This window comes from Vespa crabro, chromosome 8, assembly GCF_910589235.1.
Source record: "Vespa crabro chromosome 8, iyVesCrab1.2, whole genome shotgun sequence".
In the NCBI taxonomy this organism is placed as follows: Eukaryota; Metazoa; Arthropoda; class Insecta; order Hymenoptera; family Vespidae; genus Vespa; species Vespa crabro.
In genome coordinates this window covers 9,414,542-9,440,319 of record NC_060962.1, presented here as the reverse complement: position 1 = coordinate 9,440,319, position 25,778 = coordinate 9,414,542, and the positions used below count along the sequence as shown (strand labels likewise).

The 25,778-nt window shown below is 43.0% G+C and overlaps 3 protein-coding genes across 9 annotated transcripts in view; 2 read left to right on the top strand and 1 right to left on the bottom strand.

The window, feature by feature from the left end:
- LOC124426275 (protein grainyhead) overlaps positions 1 to 17,867 on the top strand; it is a 64,220-nt gene extending 46,353 nt beyond the window's left edge. For 3 of the 5 annotated variants that reach the window (XM_046967770.1, XM_046967767.1, XM_046967768.1), the window contains 11 exons: positions 5,961 to 6,321; positions 6,390 to 6,773; positions 8,103 to 8,362; positions 9,426 to 9,594; positions 10,559 to 10,670; positions 10,957 to 11,051; positions 11,167 to 11,337; positions 11,429 to 11,614; positions 12,102 to 12,557; positions 13,517 to 13,581; positions 14,254 to 17,069. In XM_046967770.1, coding sequence (XP_046823726.1) covers positions 5,961 to 6,321; positions 6,390 to 6,773; positions 8,103 to 8,362; positions 9,426 to 9,594; positions 10,559 to 10,670; positions 10,957 to 11,051; positions 11,167 to 11,337; positions 11,429 to 11,614; positions 12,102 to 12,557; positions 13,517 to 13,581; positions 14,254 to 14,542 — 2,548 coding nt within the window. In that variant the 3' untranslated portion in view covers positions 14,543 to 17,069. Of the gene's footprint in view, positions 1 to 5,960; positions 6,322 to 6,389; positions 6,774 to 8,102; positions 8,363 to 9,425; positions 9,595 to 10,558; positions 10,671 to 10,956; positions 11,052 to 11,166; positions 11,338 to 11,428; positions 11,615 to 12,101; positions 12,558 to 13,516; positions 13,582 to 14,253; positions 17,070 to 17,252 lie in introns of those variants that run through there. The other 2 variants (XR_006942691.1, XM_046967769.1) reach the window with 2 other exon arrangements.
- Positions 17,868 to 18,012: 145 nt separating this feature from the next.
- LOC124426279 (proclotting enzyme) lies at positions 18,013 to 22,760 on the top strand. The gene is made up of 6 exons (XM_046967778.1): positions 18,013 to 19,367; positions 20,486 to 20,799; positions 21,110 to 21,597; positions 21,697 to 21,971; positions 22,067 to 22,212; positions 22,285 to 22,760. Exons 1-6 carry the CDS (start codon positions 19,193 to 19,195, stop codon positions 22,435 to 22,437), a joined length of 1,551 nt encoding a protein of 516 aa, XP_046823734.1. The 5' UTR covers positions 18,013 to 19,192; the 3' UTR covers positions 22,438 to 22,760.
- Positions 22,579 to 25,705, bottom strand: LOC124426278 (serine/threonine-protein kinase greatwall). Of its 3 annotated transcripts, none has more exons than XM_046967775.1 (4): positions 25,605 to 25,705; positions 25,115 to 25,349; positions 23,031 to 24,996; positions 22,579 to 22,961 (listed from the first exon to the last, which is right to left on the bottom strand). In XM_046967775.1, exons 2-4 carry the CDS (start codon positions 25,334 to 25,336, stop codon positions 22,915 to 22,917), a joined length of 2,235 nt encoding a protein of 744 aa, XP_046823731.1. In that variant the 5' UTR covers positions 25,337 to 25,349; positions 25,605 to 25,705; the 3' UTR covers positions 22,579 to 22,914. The 3 variants fall into 3 exon arrangements, with proteins under 3 accessions (XP_046823731.1, XP_046823730.1, XP_046823733.1); XM_046967774.1 differs by lacking the exon at positions 25,605 to 25,705 and adding an exon at positions 25,428 to 25,588; XM_046967777.1 differs by lacking the exon at positions 25,605 to 25,705 and adding an exon at positions 25,455 to 25,584.
- Positions 25,706 to 25,778: the final 73 nt, after the last annotated feature.

Here is a 25,778-nt window from a genome sequence, read left to right as displayed (position 1 = left end):
GCTTTAATCTAAACGCCCGTGCGCATAAGTGACAACCACGATATCCGCCTTCCAAATGCAGAGAACGCGAGTTAACGTCGAGTAAACTGAAGAATAAGCCGATATTTTTTCTTCCCCCTCCCCCTCCTCTCTCTCTCTCTCTCTTTATCTATCTATCCATCTATCCATCTATCTTTGTCATTTCTCGTATTCTCAACTGGGTGGAGTTCGTTCCAGATATCATTATATCTCGAATAATTTTCTTGATGAAGAGGAACGTCGAAAAGGCGATAGGATCAATCGTATTTCATTGGAAAAGAAAATATAATCGCAAGCGCAGAAGTCAGATAGATGTCACTGGTGGTTATCACGTGTCTGTAACGAATTATTAAATGCAACGTGTAAAATATACATAAAAGCATAGGCATAACGCACTCGTGCGTATCCGCCCATTCGCGAACAAAGAAAGAAAAGAGATTGCCTCGCACTCGATCGATAATGTGATTTATCGGGGATGTGTGCTCGCGTTATATAATTAACGTGTGTATCGCAATTTCGTGTTTGTATGTAATATATTGAACGAAAATAAGAATCCGATAATTAATACGATTAACGAATAGGCAATGCACGTAGCAATGTCGTTAACGACATCGAGTAATTAAATATCGCTCGTTTAGGAAGGTACCTTTGTCGGTTCTTTCTATTCGACTATTCTCTATCTATCTCGGACAGAGTGTACCATTACATCTTACTGCATTACTATTGCGTATTGAGAAACGGAATTTGAGACGTACGCGCGTTTCTTCCTCTCTTCAGGACGTTACGCACAGGGCTACTCCGTAGAGAGAAAATTTTTCTACGGAGAAAAATCGTTCGATCGTTACTTTTGACGTACGTCAGATACTGTACTACGTCGTACACGTAGTAGACGTATACACGCAATTCGAAGATATCATAAAGTCGAATAATTTAAACATTTAACCGGTGTCACGCTCTCGCTTTATGGATTAAATCGCGCGATATTTTTTCTTGAAGAAACTTTATCGACGCTCATTAAAAGAGCTCGGAACATCTTATCGGTTAATCGGACAAATTGTAACAACTTTCCCGGCACGTAACGTAACGTGTGAGCGAGCGAGCGCGCTTAACCTTACGCGAGGAAGAATTTAAACGACACGATATAAAGCGGTGGCAATGGTAGCACAATGGCACTTTTTACGGCCTACTTTCGGAGCGCGAAGACGTCGACGAAAAGACCGAGGGCTCAAAGGCGTACGCATAATGGTACCTGCCTCCAAGTAGTCGAGTCTTAAAGGGGGGTCGAGTATCAACTCGGCTCGTTGACATCGCGGCCTTTTTATTGCGCGCTTCATTGCCTGCTTATTCTTCGCTACGGAGATCCGCTCGAGGGCCAAGCGAACTGGGCTCGCGATAAATAATTTCTGACGTGGTTATCCCTCGGTCCTGACTCTTCTCTTTAGCCTCCTCTCCTCTATCTCTCTCTCTCTCTCTCTCTCTCTACGCCGCCCCCCCACCCTCTTTTTCTCTCTTTTTTCCGTGTTTTTCGACTCGTCCAATCTAATCAAGCTCCATGGTAATCCAAGAACAAACTCCTCGATAGAGTTAGCTTAATTCGTTTCAACGTGCAACGTCTTGGTATTATCTGGTATTATTCTGTAGAGAGGAAGAAGAAACGGAAAAGAAAATAAAGATATAGTAGAAGGAGGATGGGGATGATCGTAAAGTCATGACGAGATTCAGTCGTCGTTATTACGCGTTTCGTTTCTCGGTTATCGTTACGCGGAGATCTAGTTAGGGACAGAGCGCGCGTGCAGAAGAGTGGCGTGCCTACTCTCGTGGCCTTTGACCCACCTGACGAGTCGGCAAAGCGAAGGAGACCCGGTGTCACGTCGTAAAACGAAACGGGCCTGAATAACCAGAACCAGACGCGCCGTTCGCGTTTGCGACGACTACGATAGCGAACACGACGACGATCAGTACCATGCTCCGTTTTCGCTCTTCGACCTCTGCTTTCCTCCTTTTCTTCCTCTTCTTCTTCTGCTCGACGCGTATATGCTCGACATGTAGCGCCCGCGCGAGCCAGTCCTCGTTTATTTAAATTTACGATTGTAAAACTTCGTAATGGTTCGATCGAGCGGACATACACCACCATCGGCTCCTTCTTTTCTTTCTTCCCCTTTTGAGGCTCTTCATTTGACTCTTCATAGAACGACTTCCATCCTTCCTTTTATTCCGTTCTCGATCGAACGTATTCCGTCGACGTCGACGAACGATGTCAATCCAAATGAATGCACGCATTCACGTAGGAGAACAACGAACTCTTGAACTCTTGTACGTTCGACGCATAAGTCAGGAACATAGATAAAAATCATAGTCCACATTTAACGAGAATAAGTTTAGAAACGGGCTACGAAAGAAGTCATAACGCGGGACCAGGCGTATCTTTTTGGAAATATAAATGGCGGTCAAGAAGTCGAAACGAAGAATTCTTCCGAGAACGGCACAATATTCCTAGAACAAAAGCGGTACTACGAGGGAAGAGAGGAGGAGGGAGAGATAGAGAGAGAGAGAGAGAGAGAGAGAGAAGGACGCATCGTGAGAAGTGGCAGAAGTGGTCGGTCACGTTTCGTGCATTTCAATTCGTTCGTGCCTCGTTGACCGACGTCGCGTACGAGCCGTCGACGTAAAGACGAGAGGCACGTGCTATATGCACAGGTGCTCGCCGCTTGCTTTGCGCGCGCGTTCGCTTACTCTTCGAGAATGTGCGTGCTCGTAAAGTCAAAAAAAAAAAAAAAAAAAAAACGAACGTTCCTAGACGTTCGTAAACGAGCGGAGACAAAGAAGAACGGTAAGGAAGCGTAAGAAAAGAAAAGGACAGAGAAAGAGAAGAAAGCAAGAATGGACGAAAAGATAAAGGAACAATAATAATCGAAGGAGTGACCGAAACAAGAAGCTGTTAGGACGCGCTACATTATCGGGACCTGTCTTTCGAGTTTCACCGTACGTCATAACACACAGGCACACATACATTTCTCTTTCTCTTCTCGCGTAAATATACCGAAACGCGCACACGCGACTAAGATAGATACCGGCAGAGCTTGATTTCCGGTTTGAGAAATGCCGATTCCGGTTACGAACGGATTCTACGAAGAAACGAGAGAGATAGAGAGAAAGAGAGAGAGAGAGAGAGAGAGAGAGAGAGAGAGAGAGGAGCCTGTTAGTACCGCAAGCGACGTACCGCAAGCGCCGCAGGTTGCGAGCGTGCGTGGAGGAAGATACGCGTACATCCGTGCTTGTCGTGACCCTGCCGGCGACCTCGCGACCTCGAAGCTTCGCCTATGCGCACGTGTGTTTCTACCTCTCAGCGGCGAACGGCACAGCCTGCCTATCTTGTCCACTCGTCGACGCTATTCCTCACCATTAACGTACTCTCCAGGCATTTTCCTTACGATAGACTCCTGACTCATGAACTTCAACGATACATGTACATCTTCTTCTTCTTCTTCTTCTATATGAGCCAGGATAGTTGACGAATGTACTTCTTTCGCCTCGATTTTCAGGAGTATATAATCCTACCATCTATGCCGCCGTTGCGAGCAAGCCAACTCCTCTCGAATCTGGTACGTTAGGCTTAAAGAAAATAAACGGAAATACCAGGCCGATTGTCTTACGGTTCTCGTCGAGAACGTGAAACATGCGAACGCGCATAGAACGCATATATGCGTTAAACTATTCACATTTTTTGTTTACCGTAGGCCATGCCGAATAACCTTAAGGTACGTACCGAGCGATGACCTCTCGCGAGTTATACCTATCCAACATTTTTCCCCTCGTACATTGCTGTCTCTTCTTCCTACTTCTTACTCCTACACTCTGTTCGTCTGGGATACGAGTCTCTCTCGTCGGCGTTCCTATTTCTTCAACGTAGCTTTGTCTCGACGCAACCGGCCTCGAACAACCGCGTTGTTCGATCCCACTCTCTTTCCCTCAGCCTCATTACCTATTCGCTTATTCATTCGTATAGCCGGCGAATATTTTGATATCGTTCGACGATAAATCCTTTCAATGTTCGTAAGCTCTTCACGAAAGAAAATTCATTTCTTTCGTCGGGTGTACTTCGGGATTAGCATCGCATTACTCGTACACTAAAAGAGTTGCGAGAGATCCATTTCACGTAAGCCGAATTCATGAGATCGCTCTACCTCGGGCTATGACGGATTTCCTTCTCTGTCTCTCTCTCTCTCTCCCCTCTTCTACATGGAGCAAGAATTCCTCGGGAACACCCGGGAGTTTTCTTTCTTCAAGATACAAGTGCGTCAGGAATATGGCGTCGACGGGTCTCGTTCGTGTCTTCTTGCTCTCCTCACCTGCGTATATCGTACCCTTTTCGACGCACAGCCTGGTCGAGATCTCAAGGAGGCCAGAGACGAGTCGGCGAGTGGAACTCGCAAAGAGATAGAGAGAGAAAGAGAGGATGGGGCGGGGGGAGAAGGAAAGAGAGAGGACAGGGACAGGGATCAGGTATCAAGTGTAAAAAAAGAGCCATTGTGCGGAAGCATCTGACCGTAGGGTTGGTGCCACGGTGCTGGTGGTGCCATTGCCGATGGTGGTGATGGTGATGTTCGACGGACAGGAGCGACGAGCGCTTCATATACCGGGGGTTAAAAAGAGACAGAAAAGCTCGGGGAACCTGGAGAAGGTTGCCGCGACACGTTTGCAAGGCCGAAAGCGAGAGAGCGAGCGAGAGAGAGAGAGAGAGAGAGAGAGTTTGAGTACCGTGGAGGGAAGAAGAACGATCTTCCCTGTGAGATGGGACGGAAGAATGAGAAAAAAGAAAGATCTCGCATGCACCGACAGCGTTGGCAGTTTATAAGGGTTCCCTCGTACTCTGTGGATATGTATTATCATGCTAAATATAACATGTTAACTACTTCGCATAATGCCGCGCGAGATTCTCTCTCTTTCTTTCGCTCTCTTCGCTGCTAGATTACAGGGAGTCGCGTTTCTACCGCTTTTCCTTGTTGAAAATTTTATTGCCATTGCTCTTGGCAGATGCGTTAGAAAGGATGTTGCAACGTACCCAACGAATATTAAAAAAAAAAAAAACTCTCGTTGAATGAGCTTTTCGATTTTGTTAAAAGAAAAAGATAAAGAAACAGAAGCGACAGGAATTTTGTAGGGAACGTTAAAGTATTTGATAGAGTGCGTGACATAAAATAAAAATAAAACATTGAATTCGCGGCGATGAACTTGATTCTATCTCACGCGAACGCCGAGTTCTGCTGGCCGTCCTTGTCGGCCTGTCGCCGTCCACTCTCGAAGGAGACATATCGGATGATTGACCTGAAACGACATATCGTCTAATTATATCGTCGAACGAAGGATAGGCCGTAGTAGGCCGACAGAATTTCTTTGTAACGCTATAATTGGTTTCTGTCCAACTTGGACAACAGACGACTACCCTGTCACCATGAAATTTTTCTCATATCGAACGTAGAAAATAACGATCGTCCGTGCAATGAAATCGATCGATGTAGGCTATTGAACGGCACGATGATAACGAAGGGCACAGTGCCAGCTGATTTAATCTTATCAATACTAGGCTCGGAATCATCGGCGATACTGAAATTAATTGGGGGAAAAGAAAAGAAAAAAAAAGAAAAAAGAAAAAAAATATAAGGAGAAAAAAAGGCAAAGTAAACCGGTTCGATTCCTTGGCTGAAATAGATCTCTGAGAGGAGAAGCAAAGATAGGTAAAAAGAAAGAGAGTCTTGGCCTCGATATACGTGACTACGTGCATGGGATGGAATTCGATAGGTGCCCTTAGAGTGTAGTAAGAGGAAGAGAAAGGAAGAGAGACCGATAGGATCGATGGCAATACCCGTCGGACGACGCAAAGAGCCGTAGCGTCGATCCTACGCGACAAAGTTAAAGGTCAATTCCCTTGTTTACTGTTAAAGGGGTGTGATGGGCCAGAAGCTGCTGGTGCAGGAGGCGCCTGGCTCCGGTTCTGGCTCGGCAAATCGCATGGAAGGCGGCGAAGGCGCCGGAGGTGGGGAGCTCCATCATTTCCTCCACCAATACAACCAGCAGTCTCACAGTCCTGGTCAGAGTCTCCAAGGTGGGCTTCCGCTTCCGTTGAGCCCGCAGTCGCTCCGACACGACGGTTCCTCCAGCGCCGGCATCACCGGAGTTAAGAGGGAACCCGAGGATCTCAGTTCCTCGCGCGGAGCTCAACAATCCAGCAAACGTCACAAGCAGGCGCAACCGGAGAGTCCAACGCCGCCGGGAATGTACCATCACCATCAACATCAGCTACAGGTATAAAGAATCTCGTCTTGTCGACGAGATTCACAAACGAACCAAAGATAATTCTTTCCTTTTTGTAGGTGCAACAGTACGGAAGTCCGTACGATCCGTACACCTCGTGCAGTCCACGATTACAGTCCACCGCGTACACCTCGACGTCCGGAACGAGCGCGACAAATAACGCGAATGCGAGTGGCATTCATCAGGAAACAACAGCCGTCTACGTAACGGGCGACGCTCTGCCACCGCTCGCATCCTCGAGCTCTTCCTCGTTGTCGACGAGCACAGCCTCCTACACGAGATACGAGGTCGTACCGAGCTCTTACGCCACGACGCACGCGATACGCTCCTCCTCGAGCAGCAGCAAAGTTCTCACCGTCGATCTACCCAGTCCCGACTCTGGAATCGGTGCCGACGCCGTCACACCTAGGCAGGATCATCACGCACCTACGGCCCTTCATCAGGTTACGTATACTCCAAATACGCCGTCGCTATTTTACGTCACTATTTTACTTGTCTCGATTGCTTTGTACCGATTACTTTTTATGGGAGATTCACGCGTTTCGTCCAATTGAGATTCGTCGTTAATAGTTTTGTCTAGTCGAAGCGCCGAAGAAGGAAAAAAAACAAAGAAAAAAGAAGAAAATACAATTTTCAATGATAAACAATAATTCGACGGCGGACGAACGAAAAGAAATATATATGCATGTATGTGTATATATATATATATATATATACATATATATATATATATACATATATACGATCGTGTGATTAATTAATGCGCGAATATGCGACGCTTCGACGACTGGATTTGTAATTGAATTTGCACGATCGCGCCTCGTGGAAACGTGCATGCGCATTACGTGCGCAATCGACGATAATCATTTTAATCGTTCCGTCATACCGACGGACGGGAATTCTTGACCGATCTATAGATAATTCGTCATTCCTACATGCGTATCGGTCATAAGTAATCGTCTACTTCCGGAAGCGTTAATCGCGTCTAGCCGACCGCGCACTCCGCTCCGAGAGTAAGTCATTAGCATCACAGTCGACATTACGAATTAGAAAGCACGCGTTCGTTCTGCTTCGCTAACACGGGAGGTACTGAAGTCAACTTTAAAATGCTCCCGCCATAGGGAGTCGACCGCGAGTGCCTGTTCCTATCCTCGAAACCTATTCAAAGGCTAAAAGGCGTGCGTATCGCCTTACTCGTAATGTTTCTGTTCTACATACGCTTATCCTACATTTGCGTAATAGACTCATTATCCGGGGAACGCAATAAATAATAGGCGACATTATTTTTATATCGATTATACACTATACTTTTCCTTTATCTTTTTTCTTTTTCAATTAACATTTTCAAGTACGCTGCCTTACGTAAGTAGCGAGGATATAAAGTAACGTTGGATATAGAGATGTAACGCGAAATCGACGCGTCTGCGTCTGCGTCTGCGTCTGCGTCTGCGTCTGCGTCTGCGTCTGCGTCGATAGAACCAATCTATTAGTCGTGAACTCTTACGATTTCGTGCGGTCGTCGGTCGATTTTACGAGACCGCACACCGCGCGCCGTTTTCTTCCTTCTCATCGTTTTCTCTCGCGGTAAACGCAACGATTTACCTCGTAAGAAAGTAGAACCACCTAATATCGCGTACGCCTATCTCGATCATTCCAGACTTCTCTTCTTTTTTTGTTTATCGATATTAATAAATTCGATTATTGATCGCGTCGATGCATCTTTCCTTTTTCTTCTTCTTCTCATCATTAATATCGTTCGTTACGTTGTACAGTCGTCCTTCGACTATACGGAGCTCTGCCCCGGAGGAACGGCAACTGGTGCAGCGGTCGTTCTCGAGAGCGGAGCCGTGATACATCATCAACCTCTGCAACTGCAGCTACAACAGAGCCATGCGCAAGCGCAGGTGCAGCGTGGCGGTCTCGTCGCAGCAGGTGCGACCAATCCTACCACGAATCCGAATCCACCGAGGTCAAGACCTTGGCACGATTTTGGAAGACAGAACGATGCCGACAAGATACAGATACCAAAGATGTAAGTGCGACTCTTTCTCTGATCTTTCGCTTCCTTCTGTACGAGTACTGTAGGGAGGTCCTCGAAGGAGAAGGAAGGAAAGGATAAGAAAAGGTAAATCGGTTTTAAATCGGTTGACACGGTATAGAAAAGAACTTTATTCGCGATATTATAAAATGAAATGGATAAGAAGGACCAACTGACAACTGACAGCTTCTAACTCGTTCGAGAGAGGGGGAAGAAGTCGTCCCTAAAAAGGATAAAAATAAAAGAGAAAAGAGCTAAGGTAGGAGCTAAGTCGAAGGAAGAGAGGTAGTTCGTACCGATCTACGCGTAACGTACACAGGAGTTATAATAAGGTATCTACGGCAAGTAGGCGGTGTGCCAGGCAAAAGGAGCAAAGAGCGTGGACGCGCACAGGCCGTTCACCCGGGTTACGGGCGCTCGTATACGGTACATAGGTATCGAAGACGGAGACTCGAAGCCAACTTACTCCATTTATCGTCCCGCTGATAGAGATAACAGAGTCGTGCCTACCGATCTCTACCTATATCGAATCAAGAAACTCGAACAGACACGCGCACGGTTGCGCTCTTTTGCATCGACGAATCTAACGCAAGACGATGAAGACGTTCGCTTCGTTCCATTGTACTTTTTCGAGAATTAAATCGAGTTCTCTATCTGTCCACCAGAGAACTCGATTAAAGAGAGGTTGGAGGGGGGGAGGTGGGGAGAGAGAGAAAGAGGGAGAAAGAAAAAAGCCTCTTCCAGAGAAACCACGTCGATTTGCATATTTATTACTTTATAAGGTGTATTTATCTTTACCAAGAGAATCAAGAAAAAATAATTGAGGAAAACGAGGCTTACGAATGTCGGTGAATAAAAAGAGACGGGCAGCGAGACGGAATCTCTTACCAATTAGCTACCGACCTTGCTCCTGATTTTACCTCTCTTTCAGCCAAGCGATATTTTAAGGATCGCGAAGTTCGCACGAAAATGATCCTTCCTCGGGCTTTATCCTCGCTGTTCGCTGCTATTTGCAATTTCGTTAAAGTCGTATACCTATACTTTTCCTATCTTCCAGCTTCTCGGCGTACGGTTTCAAGTATCATCTGGAGTCTCCCATCAGCACGTCTCAACGACGCGAAGACGACAGAATAACGTACATCAATAAGGGTCAATTCTATGGTATAACTCTCGATTACGTACCGGATCCGGACAAACCGCTTCTTAAGGCGGGACAAACGGTTAAGGTAAGTCGTGCGTTCTAATCTTTGCTCACGTTGAAAAAGTATTCGTGATTTAACGAACACGCGAACACGCTATATGAATAAAATAATACATATGCGATAAAGTAAAAAAATATCATAAGTACCCAGAATCAGGTCCGATTATCGTCGACTCCTACAGCGCGATAGAAAACCCAACGCTTTCGAGTTCGAGAAGCTTTTCGAAAGAGAAATAGAAAGAGAATGAGAAAGAGAGGAGTAAAAAGAAGAGCAAAGAAGTCGAGCTAGCTCGTTTGTTCTCGCGACTCTAATTGGCAGTGCGGTGCAACCGTTAGCAATTTCCATTCTGATAAAGGTGGCGATTTTTTTTAGCCGCCAACGAGTTACGACTTCCTCGTTAATTGCTAATCGAGCGTCCAAGGCGTGTGGCGACTCGAACGGTATACACCTACCTACTCTACGCTCCCTCCTCTACCCTACCTACTCTACTCTCCCCCTATAGCTAATAAGAAATCAAGATGTAAGTGCAAGCGTGTAACTCGACTTATTCTCGAACGATACGTTTCTCGTTTTGTCTCTCCACTCTCCCTTTTCCCTCTCACTCTCTTCCTCTCCTGCTCCATATTTTCCCGGCGCATGTAATTCTTCGTTCGTTCACCCGAAACACGAAAAATCCAGTAGCAGCGCACACGTTAGCTCGCTCGAGCGTGCTTCTCTCTCTCTCTCTCTCTCTCTCTCTCTCTCTCTATTTCTCTCTACTTCTCTCTACTTCTCTCTCGCGTCTGAAATCAGCGTTTATCGTTCGACGGCTCCCGTACACACTTATTCGTTTTGTTGTTTTTAGCCTCAAAAAGGCTTCGACGAGAGAGACATCTGATTCTAGAGTAGAAACACTTTCGATATTATTGCGATGTAAAATAATAATAATAGTAATAGTAATAATAATAATAATAATAATAATAATAATAATAACAATCTTTTCGCGTAGAGCGTGGTTATGCTGATGTTCCGAGAGGAGAAGAGTCCCGAGGACGAGATCAAAGCCTGGCAATTCTGGCATGGAAGACAGCATTCCGTAAAGCAACGTATTCTCGATGCTGGTAAGATTATTTCAAACATTATCAATTCGAACACGTATCATAATTTATTCGATATAAAAGCGTGTGTTTTGCGCAAGCTATCTGGAAAAGGAAGAGTCGATAAGGGGTAAGATCGCGTAACACTTATCAATTTTCATATTATAGAAACTTGAAGATAAACGACAGAATGATTATATATAATTTCATATTAGTTTCGTTTAGTACAACGAAATAACTTGTCGTATCCTATGATCATTACTGTTTTGGAACTTAATCCCTTATATACATATATATTACATTCTTTCAGATACAAAAAACAGCGTTGGTTTGGTGGGTTGCATAGAGGAAGTCGCACACAATGCGATTGCTGTTTATTGGAATCCCTTGGAATCTTCTGCAAAGGTATTCAAAACGAAAAACGCGCGTACATACATTTTACATTTCTACCGTATGTAAGGTCAAATCTTTGTTTATCATTGATATATGTATGTATTTGATAACTTCTTTTTTTTTTCAGATAAATGTCGCCGTGCAGTGTCTCAGCACAGATTTCTCCAGTCAGAAGGGCGTAAAGGGCCTACCGCTACATATTCAAGTGGACACGTACGAGGAACCTCCACCACACACTCACACTTACACGCCACCCTCGCATCGCGGTTATTGTCAGATCAAAGTCTTTTGCGATAAGGTAATGAATTCTTGTGGGCGGATAAAACGTAATATTTCGTTTCGTCGTGCGAAGCATAAAAATAAAACGAGACCCGTTTCGATGTTCCTAGGGAGCGGAAAGGAAGACTCGCGACGAGGAGAGAAGAGCAGCCAAAAGGAAGATGACGGCTACGGGTAGGAAGAAACTCGACGAACTTTACCACTCTGTCACGGAACGTAGCGAATTTTATTCCATGGTCGATCTCCACAAGCCACCCGTCCTCTTTTCACCGCCGGCCGAGCATGCCATCGACAAGGTATTCCACCAAATACAACGAACGGAACTCTGTGCGATCTCTACCATTTTATGAATAACGACAGAAACAAAATTCAAAGAACATCTATGCCCCCATCCCTCACCCTCTTAAAAATTTACCAAAATTACTAACCGTAAAAGCCGTGATGAGAATACAAAAAAAAAAAACGAAAAAAAAACGAAAAAAAGAACAAATCTCCAAAGCAACGAGAAAAACACGCCACGATCCTCTGCTCTCGACTTCGCCACGACCCTCCATAAAATTAACCGCAACTCTTGCATCGCAAAATAATGAACGTGCGTTCGCGAATGAGTGTACCACATTTAAATACCGATAATACGCGAAACACTCGAAGAAAAAACAAGAGAGAAAGAGAGAGAGAGAGAGAGAGATTCGTAGGAAGGATTTGTCACGATAATAAATGTCGCGATAGAGATAAAGAAAGGAAGAGAGAAAAATGTCATGTTGTTTCTTCTTTTGACGACAGTTTTCGACGATGGAGTTGTCGGGCTTCTACGGAGGCGGTGGCGGCGGTGGCGGTGGCGACACCGACACCTCGTCACTCAGTAACGGTGAGGGCGGAGGATTGAAGGCTGGGGGTAGCAGCCCGTATCCTACTTGCGGTAGACCGAGCCTGCCCGCCTTGAAGTTCCACAACCACTTTCCGCCCGACAATCTCAGTAATCTACACGACAAGAAGGACTCCTTATTGATGCAGGTGCAGGAACTTCAAGGCTCGGTGCTTCAGGGTGTACAACAGGCCGGACTGGCCGGCACCGTAGTCTCCAGCGTCGGCAATCGCCTGCACCTGCAGCAACAGCCGTCGCATTTGCGTCCGGCCGACGCCGAGGAACGTGTCATGCTATACGTTCGTCAGGAATCCGAAGACGTCTACACGCCTCTCCACGTAACGCCGCCAACTGTTCAAGGACTACTCAATGCTGTAAGAACCGAAAGATCTTTTCTACACCAACACACGGCACACTCTCGAACATCCTCGATATCGTTCAAATTATTTTATCCAAACCCAGACCTAGCGAGCAACTTATTTTTATCGTATTTCCTCGATTTAACAGAAGACGAACGATCTCGTATTACGAGTCTTGCTCGTTGTTACTCTCTATCTCGATGAATATTACTAACTAGTCTACGTAAATACACTCCCACATATACAAACATTACACACGGGGTATTCAGGAAAGATGATTCACCGAATATTATCCATGCATGTTATTGAGCCATGAAGGCCTAATCAATCCGTTTGCATTGTATCAGTCGCTAATTAATATTAATAATGCGCATGCCTGACTGTTTCCAAAAATTCCCCATTAATATCGCGTGCGAGACACGCGAAAAACAGTAACAACGGTATATGCTAGATGTGATGCGATCGAACGACGAAAGATTTGATAATAAGACTCGTCGAGGAGAACCGTCGTAACGGTGCCCGACGTAAGGCGCACTGTAACGAACGGTTTTTTTAAGAAAAAAGTGGAAAACAATTGATATTATCCCGGCCCGGTCGCGGCATTTTCCTCTCTTCGTTATGCATTCCTTCGAACGAACTTTATCGGCCGCATCGGCATCATTCTTTCTTGCAATTAGTTGGCCGATCGTAACTCTTTTTCTGTTTCTTCTTTTTTTGTTTCATCTTTGTTCTCTTTTTCTTGGTCTCTCTGTCTCTGTCCCTGTCTCTGTCTCTGTCTCTGTCTGTCTCTCTCTCTCTCTCTCTCTCTCTCTCTCTCTCTCTCTCTCTCTCTCTCTCTCTCTCTCTCTCTCTCTCTCTCTCTCTCTCTCTCTCTCTCTCTCTCTCGAAGAAAAAAGTGTAAAAAACGAGCACGAAAGAACGAAGATCCGTACCACTATCAAAATTCTAATATTCTACTTTTTTCTATTTTGCAGATTGAGTCAAAGTACAAAATTGCATCCTCGAGTATTAATAACCTCTATCGCAAAAACACAAAGGGGTAAGTTTAGTAGAGTGTCATCTTTACTTGCATGCACGCGTTACGTAGTGCATGCCATAACGGTGACATTACCTGACTCTCCGGTTTGGTAGTTTTTCTCCTGCTATTACGCGTTGTCCTGCGAAAGGAACAAAAACGATCGATCTCTGAGATTTTAGAAACCTTCTTTAGGATATTCAAATACGCTCTCGTTATCTATCTCGTCGCACACTTTGGCATAAAATTTCATGGATATACTACTAACGCTGCACTCTTTTGCCTCCCTCTTTCCATTTTCTTCTTCTTCTTCTTCTCTCCTATTCTCTTTCCATCACTGACGCTTACATACACCTTTTGCTACTGTTTCCTCATTTTCGCTCATCAGCCTCGCTTTATGTATATAGCTGCAACTTTGCCTGGCTCGGACTAACTTTTGGCATGTTCTGTCCTACGGTGCAACCATCACGTGTCTCGTCTATCTCACATCCTCGATTCTTCCTGGAAAGCCCCGTTTCCTATTTTTTTGACTATCGTCATGCGACACAAACGTTTATACGTATATATCCCTTTAGCGAGCCGCGATATACCCGATGTACCTTTCTCTGATGAGAAAAGAGAAAGGAAGAGAACAAAAAGAAAAAAAATGTCGACGGATGGATTGCATCATGCGAGACCATTTTTGAATTGTTTCAGCATTACGGCGAAAATTGATGACGACATGATCAGATTCTACGTGGACGAAGATCTGTTTCTCTTGGAGGTGAGTCATTCGAGATTGAACGGAGATGCCGTAAGCGAACGAAATTCTACCAATCCTGGCTCGCCGAGCGATCCAACCGATCCCGGGGAGGCACCGTCGAGCGGTTACGACGTGACGCTTATCGAACTACCCTCGTCACCGCCACATCTCGCCCATTCGCCCCTTGCCAACTCGACGCACGGTCACGCACACGCGCACGTTCACGAAAGTGGAAACACGTGAAGGTGGGAACTATCATCCGGACATCTTTGAATCTTTCGACGTGTACATAGTAGGCGGACGGATAGTCGGCCGAAGGACGCGATCCAAGTTCTCCGAAGAGCCATCCGACCGTCCGCGAACTTTGAGAATGCTAATCGATCTCCGCTGGCGCAAATACCAGAACGAGCTAAGATTCATTCTCTAATTTCTTAAGGATCGAGAATAACTCGATCGCCTTTTATCTCACATCTTTCAGATGTCCTCAAACTTTAAACATTTTACTTACTCGTTAGAATAAGAAAAAAATATGTTGCGCCGTACGCAACGTAAAAAGCACGAATCGAGATTAAGATCTTACATGAGAGAATGGACGAAGAAGAACCGGTTAGATTATAAGATAGTCGTCGTTTTAAGATAGAAACATATCATTCTTCGTTGCGTGCAACTATCGTTACGTGTAAATCAATCAAAATTGATTTAAGAGGACCATTGTATCTTACGTATACGTATGACGTATGTTTATATGAGATTTTTTTCATTTTATTTTATTATCGTATCTTTGCGGTTTAGAGTTTAAATTTTGTTTATTTTATTATAAAATATATCGCACAAATGCGAATCTACACGAATGGAAGGAGAAGATAGTATCGAGTGGTCGACCAAGTCGACGTATTCGAATTTATTTTGAATATACACCAAACTATTTCTCATGTCGACAACGTTATTTCAATTAGGAACTCCTTTAAAAAATGATCAATGTATCTATTCTATTTGGATTCATTTTATTATCGTATCAGTAAAAGCGTTGATGTTATTTTTTACTTGTAAAAGTTCTAATCCATACTTTTTATCATTGTTGATGATATTTTTAGACAACCTCCCACGTGCTTTATCGTTAATAGATTGAACGACCGACGTTCTTCCAAGTCCTACACAACCTCGAACAACGTAATCGTATTACCTTTGACGCTCGCCATTTGCCGTTTTTAAATAATCACATTATTTAAACAGAGTTACGTATGGCAAGGTTTAATATCAGATCGCTACGTATCAAACCGAACGAATACAATAGTTTATATTTTATACCAGTGTGAAAAAGAAGCCATTGGCAGAGACAAAAATATTACAATTTTATCGTAGAATTGCGCGTTCGCGTTTATGTGTGTATCCATATCGCGTACCGCTTTCTTGTTGTTCGTTATAATGTTAGAGATCCGATAGATTAGATTAGAGAATATCACGATCACGACATTTATATTGTTTTTGCGTTTAATCATACGTATTGTCGATACCGATATCAAAGCAACGATCAAAATACGCTTGTAAAATGCATATTATTATTGAATACTATATTTTGTTACATTTATCGCAGACAGCATATAGGTTAATATTATTAATATTATTGTTTCTATCGATTAGAGATATACCTATATCATTATTTTTATACGAGAATGTATAATCGTATGAGACGTAAAAAAGAATTTTAGAATAAAAAGAGAGAGAGAGAGAGAGAGAAAGTATGTGTGTGCTTGCAGTATGAGTAGTATATGATTGAAAGAGACGATGCATGGAACAGAAATGATATAGAAAGAGAATGATTGCGTACGTATGCGAGTATATCGATGAAGATGAACATGAAGAAGGAAAAAAAATTTTTTAGTTATGATTGTTAGCGTTGCTCCATGACATTTTTATAAATAATAACTATAGCAGAGCCCTTTCTTCCCCCGCCCTGACCCACCCCTCCGCCCGTTGGCCGTTCATTTACGAGAAAAGACACCGTCCCGACGTATCTTTCTTTCGCATACGAACGGCTGCGTCGATGAGCCATTTTATTATTATTATTATTATTATTTTATTATTATTACTGATAATATTATTATATCATCTTTATAATACTTATAACTATTAATATTATTTCTATGTTACGAAGGATAAACGTGTTAACGCTACGAGGAGACTACGAATCTGAAGAAATCTTTTGCTAATTTTTCCAGCCACAGCCACGCAAATTTATCAGAATCCTCTTTGAGGTCTCAAAAAGAAACAAATCTCTCTGAGCAGTAGCTTACTTTCTAACGATAGAACGAAAGATTTGTTCGTTGTTTCCTCGTAGCCATTTCTTTTTCTTTTTTATTGAGCCGTGTCGATATCGTACTTAAACGACGTAAATATGACGATATAAAAGAAGAAAGAGAGAGAACAAGAAGAAGGGATGACTTCTGACTTATTTGTTATAAGCGTATTCTAATCGCAAGAAATGTTATTTCTTTATCTGTCGCTTATCCGATCGACGGAATATCCAATTTTCAGAATGTAGCGTGGAAATGTCGTCGGAAAGAGAAAAAGAGAGGGAGAGAGAGGGAGGGAGAGAGAGAGAGAGAGAGAGAGAGAGAGAGAGAGTATTGATAACAGAAAGCTGAAATATTAAGCATGTTTTCTTTCTTCCGTCGCGTTGTCTTGCCATCGTGAGATTGTGCCAGAGGTGATATTATATTATTTCGATGTTTATTGCAACAATAAATATTATATTAGTACGTTTTATAAATTTTCTCGACTTTGTTATTCCTTTGTATGTATATATATATATATATATACATATATATATATATAGACACGCACACGCGCACACACGCGCACACACATACACACACACCATGCTGAGGAATCAAATACATAGGACTCCTCCTATTTCACCTATTCGTTTCTTTTGTATTCGCGATCTTGGAAGAAGCCCGAACGAGACACACACGAGTCCTCTCTTCGTGGAAACCAGTCAGCGAGGAATTCAAAAAAGGAGATCCGGAGCGTGTAAACCTATAAGGGAAGATAAACAGGAGGTTGGCTCTCTGGCGAATGAAGAAAAACGAGGAAGAAAAGAAGAAGAAGAAGAAGAAGAAGAAGAAGAGGACGAAAACGAGATAGGGGAGGAGAAGAAAACATCAAGCGAAGAGAAGAAATCGTGTCGACGACTTTACAGTCAGGGTTCGACGATCGCTTCACGGATGAAGCAACGTGACAAGTCGTTCTGACAACTATTTTGGCGACATATCGATTGCCCTAACGGATCCAAAATGAATCGAGATGATCGATAAGACAATCAACGAGAAAGATCCGTCGAATCTCGTATATAATGATAAGCGCTCGACTTCTATCTCTTCTTGTATGTAAGTTGTATAAAAAGGTTTCTTCTAGGTGCTCTTCTATCTTAAATCGACCAATACTCGATTCTTTAATTAGGAGATACGCATAGTCTTATGAGAACGAAACTAAGATACAAAGAGGATAAATATGTGAAGAGAGAGAGAGAGAGAGAGAGAAAGGAGAAGAAGGAGATAAAAGAGGACTCTGTATTATACTAAGAACCATCGATCTACGCGTGTCTTATTCACGGCAATCTGTGTAAGAATCCACGACCTTGTGAGGGGGCACTGGCCCTGATGTAAATTATAATATCTCGCAAAGGCTTATCTCTATTCCGTTTCGGCAACAGCAGCGCGCTAACTGGATGAATTCGAAACGTCAAATTCTTCGAACGTTATTTTCAACAACAAAAAAAAAAGAAAAAAAAAATATCCACTAAAATTAAGGATGCGAGAAGCTGGTAAAAGTTTTGCTTGATTTTTATATCCTTATTTATCACTTAAGAGGAATGCCCTTGTCCTAAGGACCGGGTCCATCGTTACAAGTGCAACGTACCATTCGGGTATATTTCAGCTTTGCCAACCGGTTTGCACGTTTCGGGAGAGAATAGCTCGAGATTCTGAAGTGGCGCCAGCGCACAAATTCTTCTACCTAATTTTGTGCACGCACGCAAAGCCATTTACATTCGACGACGCAAAAGTCCGTACGTACATGCCAAAAGCAAATCCAAGCTGCTTCAAGACATAATAATAGTGGAAAACATACACTGGAGAACATCGATCTTCGTCGGACTACGATCCATTATGTTCCTACAACGTTAATGAATATTTAAACGATACTTTTTCTTTCAACGAAAATTCAAATGACACCTTTTGGTCGTTGGAATATTCATTAGAAACTCGACGAATATCGTTAGTCCATCGAGAAATATTACAACGACAAAAATGTAATCTATTCGAAGACGAATACCAATTTAGAATTTACGTCCTTGACGCGATTGAATTTTTCCGTTCAGAAACTCAGTAACTCTATTTCTCGTGATAAACGATATATCAAGAAATTCTTTGACTTTGACAAGTTAAAAGTTAAAAACAACCGCGATCCATTATATTCGAAGAACGCTTAGAATCGAAAGAGATTTGATTTTTGTACGTATGTATTATATCCGCAGTGTGACCCTTACGCTCTTCGTCCGCCTTCCCGAAGGATCCTGATGTCTCTCTCTCTTGAGGAACGCTCAAAAGAACAAGAGAATATAACGAAATCTCATGGTGGAACCTGCAGAGACTAGAGAGCGAGCCGACGACAGTCGATGGAAGGGGCGAACCCGTTATAAGCCCCGAGTCCGCGTCTATCCGGCAGGTTGGCAGCTTAACGCCGATCCTGAACCTTCTCTACTCTACTCTCTGCCAGCTCAGGCAAAGACGCGAATCCACGCGAGGACGAGTAATCGTTTCGTTCATTTCCTCGCGACAGCGCGCAAACGATCGATCGTATCGAACGCTTCGTAATAAGATTTGCGGCATCATGCGGCGAGAACGAGCATTACCTCCGCTTTTTGCAACGGTACTCGTATTTCTGAGAATCACGAGTGTATCTGCCGAATCTATGTCTAACGTTCAGCCGGCTTCTAGATCCTTAATCTTTGATCGTCAGGACAACGAGTTGTATCGAGAAGAGGACGACGCGATCGTCGTTGAAGGTAAGCATCTCCTCACTTTCTTTCATTTATACCTAAGAAATATAATATTATATATCTACTTTTATCTACTAATATCACTTGGACAAAATAAACTGGGCACGTATCAATCCTTTTCGTTTCGCGACGAACGCCTATCGAATATTCTTTTTTTATCTTATACCTATGTGTGAAATAACAGCCAGATCGGATCGGATCGGATCGTTCGGTCGATCGATCGATCGAGAGATCGATCTTAGCAGCTTGTTTCTCACGAGGACAATAATCTTGATCGATCCTCGATCGTTATTACGATCGTTATTACGATCGTTCTTATCGTTCCGTAGACGGTAAACGGAAGTCCTCCAGGCGCGCAACAACCTCGACGTACGTGTACCGCAGTACGACTGCCAGGGTCAGCGAACTCCACCTTCTCAGATTCTTCGATGGAATTTTATTGCCAACGTACTCGTACGTTGATCGTCCCCAGAAATCTTTGATCGGAACCGAGGAACACATTGTTCGCCGGGGTAATCAAACTCGTAGGATGATGTCATCAAATTTCCGATCACATTGTCTGCAGTCTACACGGTATAACAATACTACACGGATTAACATAACTCATTACTCGATGTTATAGGCTGGCAAAAGAGTCGATCGTGGCATAATATAAGATAATTTTTTATAGTTATCTTTGAAAACAAAACTTCCTATTACGGACGATTTATAAACTGCTCGCAACATAAATGAACCTGAATATGATCGTTGCTTCCTACTACACTGCGTATCATTAGAAAATCATTCGTAAGACTACGTGACGAACGGTCCTCTGCCTATTACAAAAGGTACGCGATGTGTCATTCTCACCGGACATCGTTAATGCGCCTCGAATACGTGCCGAAGCGTCTAGTATATATCCTCGCATACCGCAATTTCAGCCTTAGTAAATAAAACAACGTGCGTATACTACGATAAATGATCGAAAAGGAAATAATAAATAAAAAGTACGTATGTTTCTACTCGTAGAAATTAAAAATTAAACCTGAAGAAATTTCCTACGATAATTATAATACGAGTCTCATCGTCGATCAATTATCAATTCGAGCTCGAATTAATTGTCTTCTTTGGATTTTAAATTGCAGCCGCTATAGAAGCAGATCCTACGTCATTATCGAGAGACGGTCGAAGCATCCTCTGGAGCGGATCCGCGGAACGCGGTACCTGCCTTACGTCTAAGGGCGAGATTGGACGATGCACTACTTTCAAAGAATGTTATCCTTACTTCAAGATACCCGATCTTGGTGCTCTCGACGGTTGGGTTCTTGGTGTTTACGATACTTGCAGCTTCATTCTCGAGGACGGCCGCACGAGCTTCGGAATCTGTTGCTCCAACTTGAATCCCATCGCGACTCCCGGCCTGGAGAATTGCGACGGTCAGAACTTGAACGATCAACAGGTGAATCCTTCGTAATCTCTTGCGTTAATTTTCATCCCTCTCTTAACCTTCTTAACATCGTAAAATTTCCGGCAAATCCTATTTCGTTTCTTTTCCACCAATTCCGACTATGACTGTGAAGAGACCATTAAGGCCTGAATTAGAAAGTCGTAGAACCCTATTATCTATCCAACGATAACAATAATATTTCGCAAACGACTTTTTACGATCCGCTTTATTACCTCGTCCTTGCACATTCCTTCGGATCCATAACGCAAACAGTTGGAGAGAATATTTTCGCCTTCTTAAAACTCTAAACTGAACATTTTAGATAGAAGATGCTAAAACGAAGGAAGACGGAGAGGGAACGGAAGCGGGAACGAACCCAAAACCAAAACCAACGGCCAGTTGGCCACCGCCGATACCAACTCATCCACCGGATCACACGATCCCACCTTTACCCACCCATCCGCCGTATCCAGGATTGATTTCGTCGCCCACCTCGAAACCATCTACAACGAGCTCAAAGAAACCTGGCATACCGACGACATGGCCGACGAAGAAACCAGCTTGGTGGCCAGGTGCACCGACCATCTCGACAACGAATAAACCTAGTTCGACGACTTCCTCGCCCATAGACTTGTCTCAATGCGGAGCGAAGAACGGTAATCAAGATCAAGAACGCATCGTCGGTGGTCAGAACGCCGATCCTGGTGAATGGCCATGGATCTCTGCCCTCTTCAATGCCGGACGTCAATTCTGTGGGGGATCTTTGATAGATGACAAACACGTTCTTACCGCTGCCCATTGTGTCGTTAAGTAAGCACTCCAATCATTTATCCCCAATTCTTTAATCATCGAACCACAGTAGATAAATCGTTCATTTAGGTAATTCGTCCATTTCCAATTTATTCTCAGCATGAACTCTTGGGATGTAGCGAGATTAACGGTCCGCCTTGGGGATTACAATATAAAGACGAACAGTGAGATACGTCACGTTGAAAGACGGGTAAAGCGAGTAGTAAGGCACAGAGGTTTTAACTCGCGTACTCTTTACAATGACGTAGCCATTCTTACGTTGAGCGAGCCGGTCGAATTTACGGAACAGATTCGACCCATTTGTTTGCCGAGTGGTTCGAAGCTCTATGTCGGAATGACTGCAACTGTCATTGGTTGGGGCTCCTTGAGGGAAAGTAAGAGCTTTAATAAATGACAATATTACAATACGTATTAAAGGTAAATTACAAGATCCCTTTATATCGTATATTTATATCGTTGCTTAAACAAGGTGGTCCACAGCCAGCGATACTTCAAGAAGTTTCGATTCCAGTCTGGTCGAATAGCGAATGTAAATTTAAATACGGTTCTGCGGCACCCGGTGGTATAGTCGACAGTTTCTTGTGCGCTGGACGGGCCGCTATGGACTCCTGCTCGGTTCGTCAAATACTTCCTCATAATACAATTCGATTGCTATCACGTAATATAAATTAATTCACGTATTTGCAGGGTGACAGCGGTGGTCCGTTAATGGTCAATGACGGTCGTTGGACTCAGGTTGGTATCGTCAGTTGGGGAATCGGTTGTGGAAAGGGACAATATCCCGGCGTTTATACAAGAGTAACGCATTTCTTACCTTGGATCTACAAGAATCTTAAATAAGTAAATAAGCGATTTTCGAACCCTCTTTTCATTTCAATAGCGTGTAAGAATGCGTGAAGTATCAATTTAAAAAGCTAAGCTCATTCTCCCACCTTTAAACTCTAAAAAAAAAAAAGAAAAAGAAAGAAAAAAAAAAAGAACTTTCATTTCATTTCGTAAATTCTCATCGCAACATTTATCTCCCACATATTTTACGTATTCTCTTACTACGGACGCTTATAGATACTTATGTAGATCATCGTACTCGTCGTTTTTGTACGTGGCAATAAGACATTTTATATGCTCTACATACACCAGTATATAAAAATAAAAATAAAACTATACATATCGTGTAACAATTACCATCTAACTCTATATAATTATTATAATTTTTCCTAATTTTATCATTTTTGACACGTTTCATGTATCACGCGTGTCGTGACAACTATCGTTCGGCAATAACGTTCATCCTGGGCTCTTCAGGATAAACGACATATGTTACGTGTCGCAGCTACTGACATTTAAATGCTGTAGTATATTCCTTGCTAGAAATCAAACATCGCAATATTATAACTTTGGAGCGAATAAAGTGTAGTAACAATTTAAAAGATTACCTTGAAAATAACACGTATCATAATTGTCATCTGGTTGTGGTATAAAAGGAGCAACGGCTTTCGATGGTTCGTTCCAAGGAAAATTTTCAAAGAGTTTCATATCCCTTACTTCTTTCGCGGACGGTCGTGTAGATTGGTCCAACGTAAGGAGCGCATCGATGGTTTCCGTAGCAGCGAAAGACAAAGCTTCCTCGCCCTCCGGCCAAGGTACGTCTCTTGCAAGGATATTAGCGAAGACCGCCTGTGGCGTTTCATCGTTGAAAGGTGGTAATCCCGTACAAAACTCGAAAAGACAAACACCGAGAGCCCACCAATCGACGGCAGGACCGTGGCCTTGCCGTAAGAGCAATTCCGGTGCTAAATAATCGGGTGTACCTAATATACGTTCGTCCGATCGACCGTTTCCACCACCTTGTATGCCCCTTCTAACTGACTTGGGTGTTCGATAAGTCGTGTAACTGTTATTCAAAGGTGCCGGTGTCTTGATCGGAGATATAGTATTCTCATTCTGTATACTATTTATGGTACTCGAGTCCGGAGTAAATTCCGACGATACTGCAGGCGGAAGATGAAATCTCGTTGTTTTCACCGGAGGCATACTATGATTTTCCTGACACGTTGCTTCTGCCTGACTTATTTCCTCCGATTTGACATTCAATGAGGACACTGGTGTACTAAAAGCGACACCGCCACCGCCACCGCCACCGCCACCGCCACCGACACCGCCACCGCCGGCAACACCACCACCGGCAGCACCATCACCGTGTTTGTCCGCATTTTCATCTTCGCTCTCATCGGTCATCTCGCCCAATGCAGTATTTCTCTTGACTCGATCGGGACTCCTACAGGAGTATGATGTACCGCAATTCTGTCTCTTCGGTGTTTTGTCTTTGTCCAAATCCATGAGACAAATTTCGCGCGTTAAACCACAAGTTATTTCTGCCATAACTCTTTTCCTCTTGGTTCCTCGTGAAAACGAATTTACGCAAGTACTGATCGGGCTCGTATGCAAAAGTAGCTGTTGCGATTGTTCCGCCTCTAACGTAGATTCATCCTCCTCTTCTGCGTTAAGACCAATAGGATTGATTTTACTAACCGACGAGGCTTCGCACGTGTGATAACTACCAGAGCTACTATCCCCACTGAAATTCTCTGTCCTCGCATTCGATTCACCTCCGTTCTGTATTCCAAATCTTAGATCTTCTGCGGATTGAAATGGCGTAATACCAGATACACGAGAATAATCGCCAGACGCAGCGTCGGTCGAGGAGACAACCGAGTTAGGAGACGATTGCAATTTGCCACAATTTCTTTGTAAAGCCGACATTAAATGAACAGCATTGGCACTTTCATTACTGGCTATCGAGTCATTCACCGATTGTTGCCCAGAACCAAAGGACAAATGAGACGTTAAAGATAATAACTGTCCCGGGGTTCTAGCGCAAAGACTAGGTGTACAATTTACTAAATCTGATATTTCAAGATCTCTATGCAAGGACGATATTTTGCTAAGACCAAAATCAGTGAGTTTAACGTGTCCCTCTCTCGAGAGTAACATATTGTCTGGCTTTAAATCCCTATGGACTATACCGTGAGAGTGAAGATATTCAAGAGCTAAGCATACTTCTGCGGTATAAAAAGCTGCCATGCTTTCTTCCATGTAACCATAAACGCCGAGCAAACTTTTAAGATCACCTCCCACCATATACTCCATGACTAAGTATACGCTGCTGACACTTTGTAACGAATAAAACAGATGTACGCAATAAGGACTGTGCGTCAATGCTAATGCATTTCGTTCTATTATAACTTGAGATGCCATATTCTTATTTATCATTTCATTCTTTTTCATCACTTTAATAGCAAACAATTGCTCTGGATTTGACTTTTTGTATCCTAGAAACACTTTACCGAATGCTCCTCTACTTATTGGTTTAACAATTTTGAAGTCTTGCATGTCTGGTACCTAAAAAAATAGAACGTCAATGTGTATATGTTTTAAAAGAAAATAATAATAATACTTATTCCTAAAATGTACTTTATGCTCCGTAAAAATATATGTAACAACTTGTTCGATTGCTCACCTTCGCAGCGGGATTAACAATTTTGGATATCGTATTGAAAATTGAATTATCAATATGCCTATTCTCTGAGGATTGTTGTGGCGTGCAATTGCCAAAATTGGCACTGCGTTCAATCCCCTCGTCATCGGCATCGTTCATGCTGGAGATCGTATCGACCGACTCGCAAAATAGACCATTTGTATCAGAATTTGAATCGACCAATTCGACCGCCGAATCTTCCATTTAAAAAGATAACCTAAAAGCACAAATCACTGAATACCACCGAATGGGCACAACTCGAAAAGATCTCGCGCATATCATGAAATATATTTACAATAACAGAAGGAATAAACTGGCATACGTCATTTTTACTTCGTCTAACAAAATTTTTATCTTATCAACTTTATCGATACCATTAAAAAAGAATTATTAAACGTATTTAACGGTCCTCTGACATTTCGAATAATCAAACCGCGCGCAGGGAAAACTTGATAAACTTTTTAATATATACCTAGTCATGGCTATCAACGTAAATCCAACGTATACCCAACCCGTATATCATCGATTTCCGGTTGTTGAATATATTTATTTGGATCAAATGATCAAAAAATTATCTCTTTCCGAAACAATTTATATCTCAATTTTTAATAAAACAAAAAAGAAATTTTCAATTTTCCACGATATA

Coding starts and splice junctions, on each gene's coding strand:
- LOC124426279 (XM_046967778.1), top strand. CDS start 19,193: ATGCGGCGAGAACGAGCATTACCTCCGCTTTTTGCAACGGTACTCGTA. Junction 19,368..20,485: donor CGACGCGATCGTCGTTGAAG/GTAAGCATCTCC, acceptor TTTAAATTGCAG/CCGCTATAGAAGCAGATCCT. Junction 21,598..21,696: donor GCTGCCCATTGTGTCGTTAA/GTAAGCACTCCA, acceptor ATTTATTCTCAG/CATGAACTCTTGGGATGTAG.
- LOC124426278 (XM_046967775.1), bottom strand. CDS start 25,336: ATGGAAGATTCGGCGGTCGAATTGGTCGATTCAAATTCTGATACAAAT. Junction 24,997..25,114: donor TTGTTAATCCCGCTGCGAAG/GTGAGCAATCGA, acceptor CTATTTTTTTAG/GTACCAGACATGCAAGACTT. Junction 22,962..23,030: donor TGATACGTGTTATTTTCAAG/GTAATCTTTTAA, acceptor TTTGATTTCTAG/CAAGGAATATACTACAGCAT.